General features: G+C 46.5%; 1 protein-coding gene across 6 annotated transcripts in view; it reads right to left on the bottom strand.

The window, feature by feature from the left end:
• Positions 1-13,730, bottom strand: part of LOC146036278 (class I histocompatibility antigen, F10 alpha chain-like) — a 125,620-nt gene that overhangs the window by 45,135 nt on the left and 66,755 nt on the right. For all 6 annotated transcript variants that reach the window (XM_083160192.1, XM_083160191.1, XM_083160190.1 and 3 more), the window contains 2 exons: positions 6,844-7,104; positions 3,025-3,303 (listed from right to left, as the gene is read on the bottom strand). In XM_083160192.1, the coding sequence (XP_083016318.1) occupies positions 3,025-3,303; positions 6,844-7,104 (540 nt within the window). The remainder of the gene's footprint in view (positions 1-3,024; positions 3,304-6,843; positions 7,105-13,730) is intronic.

A 13,730-nucleotide genomic window follows, 5' to 3' on the forward strand; every position in this document is an offset into this window, starting at 1 on the left:
GGTATATAGATACAGTGTATATAATGTGTGGTGTCACCTCTCTTCCCCAGATCCTCTCTCCCATTGTTACACCACTGAGTACAGGACAGTATAATGTAATGAGACACATGAGGAAATGACCAGTATAACTGATAGGGATGTATGATGGGGTGTAATATAAATGTGATACAGGTATATACAGTGTATATAATGTGTGGTGTCACCTCTCTTCCCCAGATCCTCTCTCCCATTGTTACACCACTGAGTACAGGACAGTAAAATGTAATAAGACACATGAGGATATGACCAGTATAACTGATAGGGATGTATGATGAGGTGTAATATAAATGTGATACAGGTATATAGATACAGTGTATATAATGTGCGGTGTCACCTCTCTTCCCCAGATCCTCTCTCCCATTGTTACACCACTGAGTACAGGACAGTATAATGTAATGAGACACATGAGGAAATGACCAGTATAACTGATAGGGATGTATGATGGGTGTAATATAAATGTGATACAGGTATATACAGTGTATATAATGTGTGGTGTCACCTCTCTTCCCCAGATTCTCTCTCCCATTGTTACACCACTGAGTACAGGACAGTATAATGTAATGAGACACATGAGGATATGACCAGTATAACTGATAGGGATGTATGATGGGTGTAATATAAATGTGATACAGGTATATACAGTGTATATAATGTGTGGTGTCACCTCTCTTCCCCAGATCCTCTCTCCCATTGTTACACCACTGAGTACAGGACAGTATAATGTAATGAGACACATGAGGAAATGACCAGTATAACTGATAGGGATGTATGATGGGGTGTAATATAAATGTGATACAGGTATATACAGTGTATATAATGTGTGGTGTCACCTCTCTTCCCCAGATCCTCTCTCCCATTGTTACACCACTGAGTACAGGACAGTATAATGTAATGAGACACATGAGGAAATGACCAGTATAACTGATAGGGATGTATGATGGGTGTAATATAAATGTGATACAGGTATATAGATACAGTGTATATAATGTGTGGTGTCACCTCTCTTCCCCAGATCCTCTCTCCCATTGTTACACCACTGAGTAACCCTCTCTTTCACCCCCCACATTCGTGCTCTCTCACAGTCTTGCCGCTTTCACCTACGCAACATCTCACGCATCAGACCATTCCTCTCCACTGACGCGACCAAAATTCTCATTCACTCTCTTGTCATCTCCCGCCTTGACTACTGCAACATCCTTCTCTCTGGGCTACCTCTCACCCGCCTCGCACCTCTCCAATCCATTCTTAACGCTGCTGCTAGGCTCATCTTCCTCTCCCGCCGCTCTACCTCCGCCTCCCCCCTCTGTTTATCTCTTCACTGGCTCCCCATTCCTTTCCGAGTTCTCTTTAAACTCCTCACCACCACCTACAAGGCTCTCTCCTCCTCCACAGCTCCCTACCTCTCTTCACTGATCTCTATCCACACTCCCTCCCGTCCTCTTCGCTCCATCGCTGACCACCGACTGACCTCTCACCTAATCACCTCCTCCCACTCCCGTGTCCAAGATTTCTCTCGCGCTGCCCCCCTGCACTGGAACAACCTCCCGCCACCCATCAGGCTATCTGATTCCCTTACCTCCTTCAAGCGCTCCCTCAAAACCCACTTTTTTCGACTAGCCTATCCCTCCTCCTAACCTCTTTTGATCCTCCTATCCTGCCTCCGTTCCCCTCCGTTCCTACTTATCCTATTGTATTTCGTTCGTCCACCCACCTATTTTTAGTATGTTAACTCTTATGAGCAGGGCCCTCCTTCCTCACGTACTCACCCTACCTCATTACCTCACCTGTGCTCCTGTCCTGTTCTTCCCTTCCTCTACTTCATCTTCGGTCTCCTTGACTATTTTGACACCTACTTCTGAACTGATGCTGATTTTAGTTCTACCAGCTATACCCCTATTTATACTGTATCTTTCTACACACCCTGTACGTTACCTTGTAATTTGTTTTTTGTTTTTGTTTGCTATGTACGGCGCTGCGGACACTTTGTGGCGCCTTATAAATAAACGTACTACTACTACTACTACTGAGTACAGGACATTATAATGTAATGAGACACATGAGGAAATGACCAGTATAACTGATAGGGATGTATGATGGGTGTAATATAAATGTGATACAGGTATATACAGTGTATATAATGTGTGGTGTCACCTCTCTTCCCCAGATCCTCTCTCCCATTGTTACACCACTGAGTACAGGACAGTATAATGTAATGAGACACATGAGGATATGACCAGTATAACTGATGGGGATGTATGATGGGTGTAATATAAATGTGATACAGGTATATACAGTGTATATAATGTGTGGTGTCACCTCTCTTCCCCAGATTCACTCTCCCATTGTTACACCACTGAGTACAGGACAGTATAATGTAATGAGACACATGAGGATATGACCAGTATAACTGATAGGGATGTATGATGGGTGTAATATAAATGTGATACAGGTATATAGATACAGTGTATATAATGTGTGGTGTCACCTCTCTTCCCCAGATCCTCTCTCCCATTGTTACACCACTGAGTACAGGACAGTATAATGTAATGAGACACATGAGGATATGACCAGTATAACTGATAGGGATGTATGATGGGTGTAATATAAATGTGATACAGGTATATACAGTGTATATAATGTGTGGTGTCACCTCTCTTCCCCAGATCCTCTCTCCCATTGTTACACCACTGAGTACAGGACAGTATAATGTAATGAGACACATGAGGAAATGACCAGTATAACTGATAGGGATGTATGATGGGGTGTAATATAAATGTGATACAGGTATATACAGTGTATATAATGTGTGGTGTCACCTCTCTTCCCCAGATCCTCTCTCCCATTGTTACACCACTGAGTACAGGACAGTATAATGTAATGAGACACATGAGGAAATGACCAGTATAACTGACAGGGATGTATGATGGGTGTAATATAAATGTGATACAGGTATATAGATACAGTATATATAATGTGTGGTGTCACCTCTCTTCCCCAGATCCTCTCTCCCATAGGTGATGTATTTCTTCAGTGACTCTATACAGCGATTCTGTAGAGCAATCTTCCATCTCTCCCCCTCTTGTACATCGGGGCTGTTCCATGTCTGTGTAGTGATCTGAGCCTCGTGCATGGTGGGGATATAGATCCATCTCTCTGTGTCCAGGTGCATGAAGTCTCTCCCGTCATATCCGTGCTGATCATACCCCGCGGTGCTGCCGTCATCTCTCAGCTCACAGCCTGACATCTCCTGGGCGGAATGGAGACCTGCACACAGCACAGGAACATGTTACACGGGAGCACAGAGGGTGGTGTCATGTGTGTGACATGTGTAACATGCAGTGTATGTGTGACACATGTAATATAGTGTGTCTGACATCATGTGTCTAACATGTTACACGGGAGCACAGAGGGTGGTGTCATGTGTGTGTCAGTGTGTGACACGTGTGACATGCGGTGTGTGTGTGACATTACTACATGGATCACATTTCTCTGTTATCAGGGAATACATTGCTCACAGCTCTACCATAGCCTGGACTCTGAGGTGATTGGGTCACATGATCCAAACATCCAATAGAATTGGAGAAAGGCAAATTAGTATTTTATCACTGAGGAGCTGCTCTTCCCTGATTGGTTGTCCTTAGCTGGCAAACAATTCCCTCAGCCAATTAGGGGTGTAGTCTTGTGGCAGGCAGCTTATTGGCTCTAGCTTCCCTCCAATTTCTAACAACCAATCACGCAGGGAGTGGGACAGAGTCAGGCAGAATGTACCATTGTGTGATACAGGAGGGGGAGCAGTCAGTGCAGAGCTGTGTGATGTGTCACCGCTATATACATACATGATAGGGTACTCTTTACCTAGAAGGGCGCCCGCGATTGAAATCGCGGGCGTCGGGGGTAAAAAATCGCGGGTAAATCGCGGGTACATTAAAAACGGGTGCCCGCGATGACCGCGATTTTCCCATAGGGATCAATGTTAAAAACGGTGATTGACCGCGATTTTAATGTTAAATGCCTCAATGCCCGCGATTTGCCCGCGATTTCAATGTTAAATGGGCCACAGAGCCCTAATAGTCACCGTGAACTCTGAAATGGCCCCCACAATTAGTTAACGCCACCCCACGATCAACGTCAACCCGAAGCGTGGCGAGCGCAGCGAGCCCGCGAGGGGCGGCGGTACGCGTCCTCCGACCTTTTCATTCCCTACTATCCACGTCGGCGTGGAGTTGAGAATAGAATAGTGTGGCGAGCGCAGCGAGCCACCGAGGCCCGAAGCGTGGCGAGTGCAGCGAGCCCCGCGAGGGGACGCGGATACCTTCACAGGTAAACGCGTCCCCTCGCGGGCTTCACAGGTGTCCGCTTTTCGCCACGGACGCGTATAACTGTGAAGGTATCCGCGTCCGCTCGCCATGCTTCGGGCCTCGGTGGCTCGCTGCGCTCGCCACACTATTCTATTCTCAACTCCACGCCGACGTGGATAGTAGGGAATGAAAAGGTCGGAGGACGCGTACCGCCGCCCCTCGCGGGCTCGCTGCGCTCGCCACGCTTCGGGTTGGCGTGGATCGGACAAATTTGGGGGGACATTTAAGTGTTAATTGTGCCTATTTGGGCTCTGTAGCCCATTTAACATTGATTCCTATGGCCAAATCGCGCCCATTGAAGCATTGAATGTAAAATCGCGGGTAGCACTAAATTTAACATTGAACCCTATGGGAAATCGCGGTGATCGCGGGCGTCGCGGCCGTTAATGTACTGCCCGCGATGCCCGCGATCACCGCGATGGGCGCCCTTCTAAGTAAAGAGTACCCATGATAGTAACTGGGACACATACCTCCCAACATGACCCTCTCCAGGAGGGACACAATGCTCTGTTTCTGGACTTCCCTCCAAATGTAAGATTGCCATTACCTGTGTTGAACAGGTTAATGGATAAGAAAGATGCTTCATCACAGGTGATGGCAATCATAAAGTAAGAGGGAAGTCCAGGAACAGAGCATTGTGTCCCTCCTGGAGAGGGTCATGTTGGGAGGTATGGGGACATAACTGTGAGATTCACATCACATCAGGACTCTGCACTCGTGGATGGGCACACTCTAATCCAGTGATGGGCACCAGACAGCCCTACCCCCCGCCCCCCCAATTCTGCTTTGGTATCACTTTGGTATCACATCGCTGTGAAAGCTGTTCATCTACTGGTTATTCCAGCAGATGAGCGGCTTTCAGGACGGCTTTGCATAGCGCTCCGCTATGTAACGCTGTTCTCCCCCCTCTGTCAGTGCCGGGCAGGGGGAGTGCGGCTCAGTGTGTGTGCACTGAGCGGCTTTCCCCTCAGCAATGAGGGGAACAGTACTGTTCATTAAATTAGTAGGATGCACAATATAAAATATATATTTAATTCTAACTAATGTGTATATACAGTGTAGTGTGTGTGCCATGTGTATATACAGGGCAGTGTGTGCATGTCATGTGTATATACAGTGTAGTGTGTGTGTGCTATGTGTATATACAGTGTAGTGTGTGTGTGCTATGTGTATATACAGTGTAGTGTGTGTGCCATGTGTATATACAGTGTAGTGTGTGTGCCATGTGTATATACGGTGTAGTGTGTGTGCCATGTGTATATACAGTGCACAGTGTGCGTGTCATGTGTATATACAGTGTAGTGTGTGTGCTATGTGTATATACAGTGCAGTGTGTGTGTCATGTGTATATACAGTGTAGTGTGTATATAGAGTGTAGTGTGCGCCATGTATATATACAGCGCAGTGTGTGTGTGTGTCATGTGTATATATACAGTGCCATGTGTATATGTAGTGTGTGCCATGTGTATATACAGTGTAGTGTGTGTGTGTGTGTGTGTGCCCCATGTGTGTATATACAGTGTAGTGTGTGCGCCATGTGTATATACAGCGCAGTGTGTGTGTCATGTGTATATATACAGTGCCATGTGTATATGTAGTGTGTGCCATGTGTATATACAGTGTAGTGTGTGTGCCCCATGTGTGTATATACAGTGTAGTGTGTGCGCCATGTGTATATACAGCGCAGTGTATTTGCCATGTGTATATACAGTGTAGTTTGTGCCATGTGTATATAGTGTAGTGTGTGTGTGCCATGTGTATATACAGTGCAGTGTGTGTGTCATGTGTATATACAGTGCAGTGTGTGTGTCATGTGTATATACAGTGAATTGTGTGTGCCATGTGTATATAAAGTGCATTGTGTGTCATCTCTTATATATTTGGCTACATCTGTCACTCAAAGTGTGTGAGTGTGTCTGTAACGCTGGGTGGAGCCTCTGACTCACATGACAGAGAACCAGCCCAGTGAGCCCACATTGCCAGATACCCACTGCCTCCCCATGCTGCCATGACACTGCTACTCCACAGCCACCAGGTTAGCGCCCCCCCCGCAATTCACGGCACCCCCCCTCCCGCGATTCACGACAAACACCCCCTACCGCACGATTCGCGGCAACCCCCGCCCCCCCCCCGGGACCCCCCCTCCTCTCTGCGACACCCCCTCTCCCGCGATTCACATTTTTTCTTGTGGCTAATCGCGGCAACCCCGCCCCCCTGCGATTCGCGACACAGTGTAGTGTGTGTGTGCCAGATGTATATACAGTGTAGTGTGCGATGTGTATATACAGTGTAGTGTGCGATGTGTATATACAGTGTAGTTTGTGTGCGTGTCATGTATATACAGTGTAGTGTATGTGTCATGTGTATGTATAGTGTAGTGTGTGTGCCATGTGTATATATAGTGTAGTGTGAGCCATGTGTGTATACAGTGCAGTGTGTGTCTCACCTCCAGTCTGGTTGAAGCGACTCATCGCTGTCCTCACATTGTGTTTGAATGCAGCCTCATTGGTTCTACCAATCTGTGTCTGTTCCTCCCAGTACTCCGGTCCCTCATTATTCATCCACGGAGCCACAGGACGTGCAACACGAGAGTCACTGTTATAATTATCAATCTGTCGATCATCCACATATCCAACTATAGAGAACTCCGGCAGCCCCGATCCTTTACCTGAGACCACGGTGTAATAATACTGCAGCGTGTGACTGTCTGAGAGAGACACAGAGACTGTTACATATCACATATATTATACACAGGACACAGACCACAGCCATGTACAGCCCGGTATTACCTGTATACATACATATATCTTATAGTGTAATAATACTGCAGCGTGTGACTGTCTGAGAGACAGAGACTGTTACATATCACACATATTATACACAGGACACAGACCACAGCCATGTACAGCCCGGTATTACCTGTATACATACATATATCTTATAGTGTAATAATACTGCAGCGTGTGACTGTCTGAGAGACACAGAGACTGTTACATATCACACATATTATACACAGGACACAGACCACAGCCATGTACAGCCCGGTATTACCTGTATACATACATATATCTTATAGTGTAATAATACTGCAGCGTGTGACTGTCTGAGAGACAGAGACTGTTACATATCACACATATTATACACAGGACACAGACCACAGCCATGTACAGCCCGGTATTACCTGTATACATACATATATCTTATAGTGTAATAATACTGCAGCGTGTGACTGTCTGAGAGACACAGAGACTGTTACATATCACACATATATTATACACACAGAGCACAGCCATGTACAGCCCGGTATTACCTGTATACATACATATATCTTATAGTGTAATAATACTGCAGCGTGTGACTGTCTGAGAGACACAGAGACTGTTACATATCACACATATTATACACAGGACACAGAGCACAGCCATGTACAGCCCGGTATTACCTGTATACATACATATATCTTATAGTGTAATAATACTGCAGCGTGTGACTGTCTGAGAGAGACACAGAGACTGTTACATATCACATATATTATACACAGGACACAGACCACAGCCATGTACAGCCCGGTATTACCTGTATACATACATATATCTTATAGTGTAATAATACTGCAGCGTGTGACTGTCTGAGAGACACAGAGACTGTTACATATCACACATATTATACACAGGACACAGACCACAGCCATGTACAGCCTGGTATTACCTGTATACATACATATATCTTATAGTGTAATAATACTGCAGCGTGTGACTGTCTGAGAGACACAGAGACGGTTACATATCACACATATATTATACACACAGAGCACAGCCATGTACAGCCCGGTATTACCTGTATACATACATATATCTTATAGTGTAATAATACTGCAGCGTGTGACTGTCTGAGAGACACAGAGACTGTTACATATCACACATATTATACACAGGACACAGAGCACAGCCATGTACAGCCCGGTATTACCTGTATACATACATATATCTTATAGTGTAATAATACTGCAGCGTGTGACTGTCTGAGAGAGACACAGAGACTGTTACATATCACATATATTATACACAGGACACAGACCACAGCCATGTACAGCCCGGTATTACCTGTATACATACATATATCTTATAGTGTAATAATACTGCAGCGTGTGACTGTCTGAGAGACACAGAGACTGTTACATATCACACATATTATACACAGGACACAGACTACAGCCATGTACAGCCTGGTATTACCTGTATACATACATATATCTTATAGTGTAATAATACTGCAGCGTGTGACTGTCTGAGAGACACAGAGACTGTTACATATCACACGTATTATACACAGGACACAGACCACAGCCATGTACAGCCCGGTATTACCTGTATACATACATATATCTTATAGTGTAATAATACTTCAGCGTGTGACTGTCTGAGAGACACAGAGACTGTTACATATCACACATATTATACACAGGACACAGATCACAGCCATGTACAGCACGGTATTACCTGTATACATACATATATCTTATAGTGTAATAATACTGCAGCGTGTGACTGTCTGAGAGACACAGAGACTGTTACATATCACACATATTATACACAGACCACAGCCATGTACAGCCCGGTATTACCTGTATACATACATATATCTTATAGTGTAAAAATACTGCAGTGTGTGACTGTCTGAGAGACACAGAGACTGTTACATATCACACATATTATACACAGGACACAGACCACAGCCATGTACAGCCCGGTATTACCTGTATACATACATATATCTTATAGTGTAATAATACTGCAGCGTGTGACTGTCTGAGAGACACAGAGACTGTTACATATCACACATATTATACACAGGACACAGACCACAGCCATGTACAGCCCGGTATTACCTGTATACATACATATATCTTATAGTGTAATAATACTGCAGCGTGTGACTGTCTGAGAGAGACACAGAGACTGTTACATATCACACATATTTATACACAGGACACAGACCACAGCCATGTACAGCCCGGTATTACCTGTATACATACATATATCTTATAGTGTAATAATACTGCAGCGTGTGACTGTCTGAGAGACACAGAGACTGTTACATATCACACATATTATACACAGTACACAGACCACATCCATGTACAGCCCGGTATTACCTGTATACATACATATATCTTATAGTGTAATAATACTGCAGCGTGTGACTGTCTGAGAGACACAGAGACTGTTACATATCACACATATTATACACAGTACACAGACCACATCCATGTACAGCCCAGTATTACCTGTATACATACATATATCTTATAGTGTAATAATACTGCAGTGTGTGACTGAGAGACACAGAGACTGTTACATATCACACATATTATACACAGGACACAGACCACAGCCATGTACAGCCCGGTATTACCTGTATACATACATATATCTTATAGTGAAATAATACTGCAGCGTGTGACTGTCTGAGAGACACAGAGACTGTTACATATCACACATATTATACACAGGACACAGACCACAGCCATGTACAGCCCGGTATTACCTGTATACATACATATATCTTATAGTGTAATAATACTGCAGTGTGTGACTGTCTGAGAGAGACAGAGACTGTTACATATCACACATATTATACACAGGACACAGACCACAGTCATGTACAGCCTGGTATTACCTGTATACATACATATATCTTATAGTGTAATAATACTGCAGCGTGTGACTGTCTGAGAGACACAGAGACTGTTACATATCACACATATTATACACAGGACACAGACCACAGCCATGTACAGCCCGGTATTACCTGTATACATACATATATCTTATAGTGTAATAATACTGCAGCGTGTGACTGTCTGAGAGACACAGAGACTGTTACATATCACAAGTATTATACACAGGACACAGACCACAGCCATGTACAGCCCGGTATTACCTGTATACATACATATATCTTATAGTGTAATAATACTGCAGTGTGTGACTGTCTGAGAGACACAGAGACTGTTACATATCACACATATTATACACAGGACACAGACCACAGCCATGTACAGCCCGGTATTACCTGTACACATACATATATCTTATAGTGTAATAATACTGCAGCGTGTGACTGTCTGAGAGACACAGAGACTGTTACATATCACACATATTATACACAGGACACAGACCACAGCCATGTACAGCCCGGTATTACCTGTATACATACATATATCTTATAGTGTAATAATACTGCAGCGTGTGACTGTCTGAGAGACACAGAGACTGTTACATATCACACACATATTATACACAGGACACAGACCACAGCCATGTACAGCCCGGTATTACCTGTATACATACATATATCTTATAGTGTAATAATACTGCAGCGTGTGACTGTCTGAGAGACACAGAGACTGTTACATATCACACATATTATACACAGGACACAGACCACAGCCATGTACAGCCCGGTATTACCTGTATACATACATATATCTTATAGTGTAATAATACTGCAGCGTGTGACTGTCTGAGAGACACAGAGACTGTTACATATCACACATATTATACACAGGACACAGACCACAGCCATGTACAGCCCGGTAATACCTGTGTAGGGCCCACAAGGAGGAGTTACCTTATGGGTACGGCGGTGCCGTGCTTCCCCAATATCCGGATCTCAGTCAGGAGTCTTCTCAGGATGCAGGAATGGACACAGAACACTCCACTATCAGATTAGATTTACCTTTTAATTTTAGGTAAAAAGGAAATGCTTTACGGTGCAATAACCATTCAGGTAAAAGGAAATGTTTTACAGTGCAATAAACATTCACGTAAAAGGAAATGTTTCACAGTGCAATAAACATTCGAGTAAAAGGAAATGTTTTACGACACCTTTCTCTGTACTAATGACGTATCCCAAACTAAGCTAAAGTTACCAGTAACTTACTCAACTTACACCTGACAACCCTTCGCAACAATTTTACAACGTCCTAACTCGCAGGCCCTAATGGCCCGACCTGTGCACAGGGGTTTGGCTGGGGCCCATGGTGGTGCACAAATCCAGTCGTAGGACAGGGGTAGGGTCTGCCTAATGTCTTGGGTATTTACTGGCCCGTATGCAGTCTTAGCAGCAGTGAGGAGGCCTTCTCGGCCCTTATAGTGAACGAGTTTCCTCACTGGGTAGGGCGGTCCGGGGGAAGAAAGGCCGGTGGCCTGGAAGTTGCGGGCAGGCCACTAACAGGGGGGGTGCCCAACTCCAAGGATGCAGGGTCTTCCCCTGTGTTGGGTATGACTCTGGTGGGGCTTAAAGTAGGTGTAGTGCCGGATCCCTAGGGGCCTCAAGGGCAACACTCACGGTTAGGTGCTCCTGCTCAGGAGGGGTGACAAGATGGCGGCCAGTCCTTCTCAATCCTGAAACCTCAAGATGGAGGCAGTCTCCCTCAGCGATCCTGTAGACTCAGCCCAACCAATGCAGCAGCCTACAGGGCCTCTCTCACTCCTCTGGCGTGCGGGCAAGGTCTCAGCACTGTCGCACTAAGCCCCTATAGCGTGGGCAGTGCACTGGCTCTCTCCTCCGCGCTGGGGATTGCCGCTCCGTCACACGCCGCGGGTCCCGGGTCTGGCACTGTCAGGCTGCTCCTTGCGTGTCTCTCGAGGTCAGCGGGGGTCGCGTGACGTCACCCGTCTCTCCCTTCTGGCGCGCTGGTGCTGGCTCGCTGCTGGGGAGGTCAGCGGGGGTCACCGCCGTGCAGCCCGCTTCTCCGTGCCAGGCTAGAGGATGGGGAGGCGCGCCGCGTCCCCTCTCTCTCTCCCTTCTCCTAGAGGTCGGCGGGGGTCACCCGACGTAGACCGCGTCTCGTGCGGCTGTGACAGGCACTTACTCTGCCCGTCTTCTCCACGCTGCTGCGGCTCCTCTCCTGTCTCTCTCTTCGCGCTTCCTCACTCCACGTGAGTCACCCTGCCCCTTCCTCCTACCACGCTGTCAGTCACTCAGCGCCGTCACTGGGGGTTAACCCCTTCACTGTCCTGGGGCTTACATCTGCCCATACTTTTTTGTGGTTGTGTCCTCACACCACGCTACTGGAGCCACAAGTCTGAACCGTTCAAAAAGTTCGGAATCAATAAAGTCTCTTTCACAGTCCACATACTTTCAGTAAGGAGGACAACCTATTAACCGTTATCACAGCAAAATTATAAGCAAACAACCTACACATACATATTTTGCATAACATTAGAACGGCATTATACATAACGGTAGGACACATTTAGATACAATGCTGATAGCGCCCTAGGGCGTGGGACTTAAATATTGAGACCATGCTGGTAGTGTACCCACAACACAGTTGGGCCTCGTCTGGTATTCCGCTTCCGTGGACTTCGACCACTGCCCTCGGTTTCTTGGTGACCATGTAGGGCTCGGCCTCCCAGGTATGGCGGACTCTACGCCGTGGGCGTCTGTTAACCATAGGGGTGCGGCAATTCCACTCCTCTTCAGCGACCGGCTTCTGTCCTCTATTGGCGGGGACGAGGTTCACTTCTGAGAATGAATGCCGCGAGACTGGCCTGAGGGAAATCGATGCCGCCATCTGCTCACTTTGACACCGATGGGTACGCCTGCGGAAAGGACGCCTGTCGAGGTCCGGCCGGTTTCTTCTCGCTGGCAGCCCACCTGGACCAGTCACGTCCACCGCTTTGGCACCCTTTTCCTCCTCTACCACGTCGAACTCCACCGCCTCGCCTTCTCTGAGACTGTACGAAGATCTCCGCGAGTGGCTCCTCCTAAGGGCTGTAGGGGGACAAAAATGTCATCCTTCGTGTCGTTCCGGTTGATGAAGCCATACCCCCTTCGGACGTTAAACCACTTGACCGTCCCTTGGGTACGCGGGGCCAGCACTCTCTCGCCCACTTGGCTCCCCTGGACACAGATGATATGCTGTTGGGTGAACTCTCCAGCTTGGTCTTGGTTAACTGGTTCTTGTTTTAACGCTGCAATCAGCTCCTCAGGGCAATTCCTTAATATGTTCATGCCCAGGATGATGGGGGCGACTCTCCCTTCCCCACAGGTGATCACTAAATACCCCTGCCTGGGTAAACATGTTCGTCCAATCTGTAAATCGGCTTCCCAGTACCCATTGCATATGACCTCGCGGCCATTGGCAGCGACCACCTTCACCTGAGTGGGGGGCTGTCTGAGCGGTACTTCTTTTCCCCAATACTTTTGGAGAGTGGGTAACTGTATCATGGATACCTGTGACCCAGTGTCGATCGTGGCCACTGCCTCTATCCCATCGATCACCACTGGGATCCTCGGGCATTGTCCTACATATTGGGCCCA

The sequence above is a fragment of the Crinia signifera genome, chromosome 9, assembly GCF_055691185.1.
Source record: "Crinia signifera chromosome 9, ASM5569118v1, whole genome shotgun sequence".
Taxonomy (NCBI): Eukaryota; Metazoa; Chordata; class Amphibia; order Anura; family Myobatrachidae; genus Crinia; species Crinia signifera.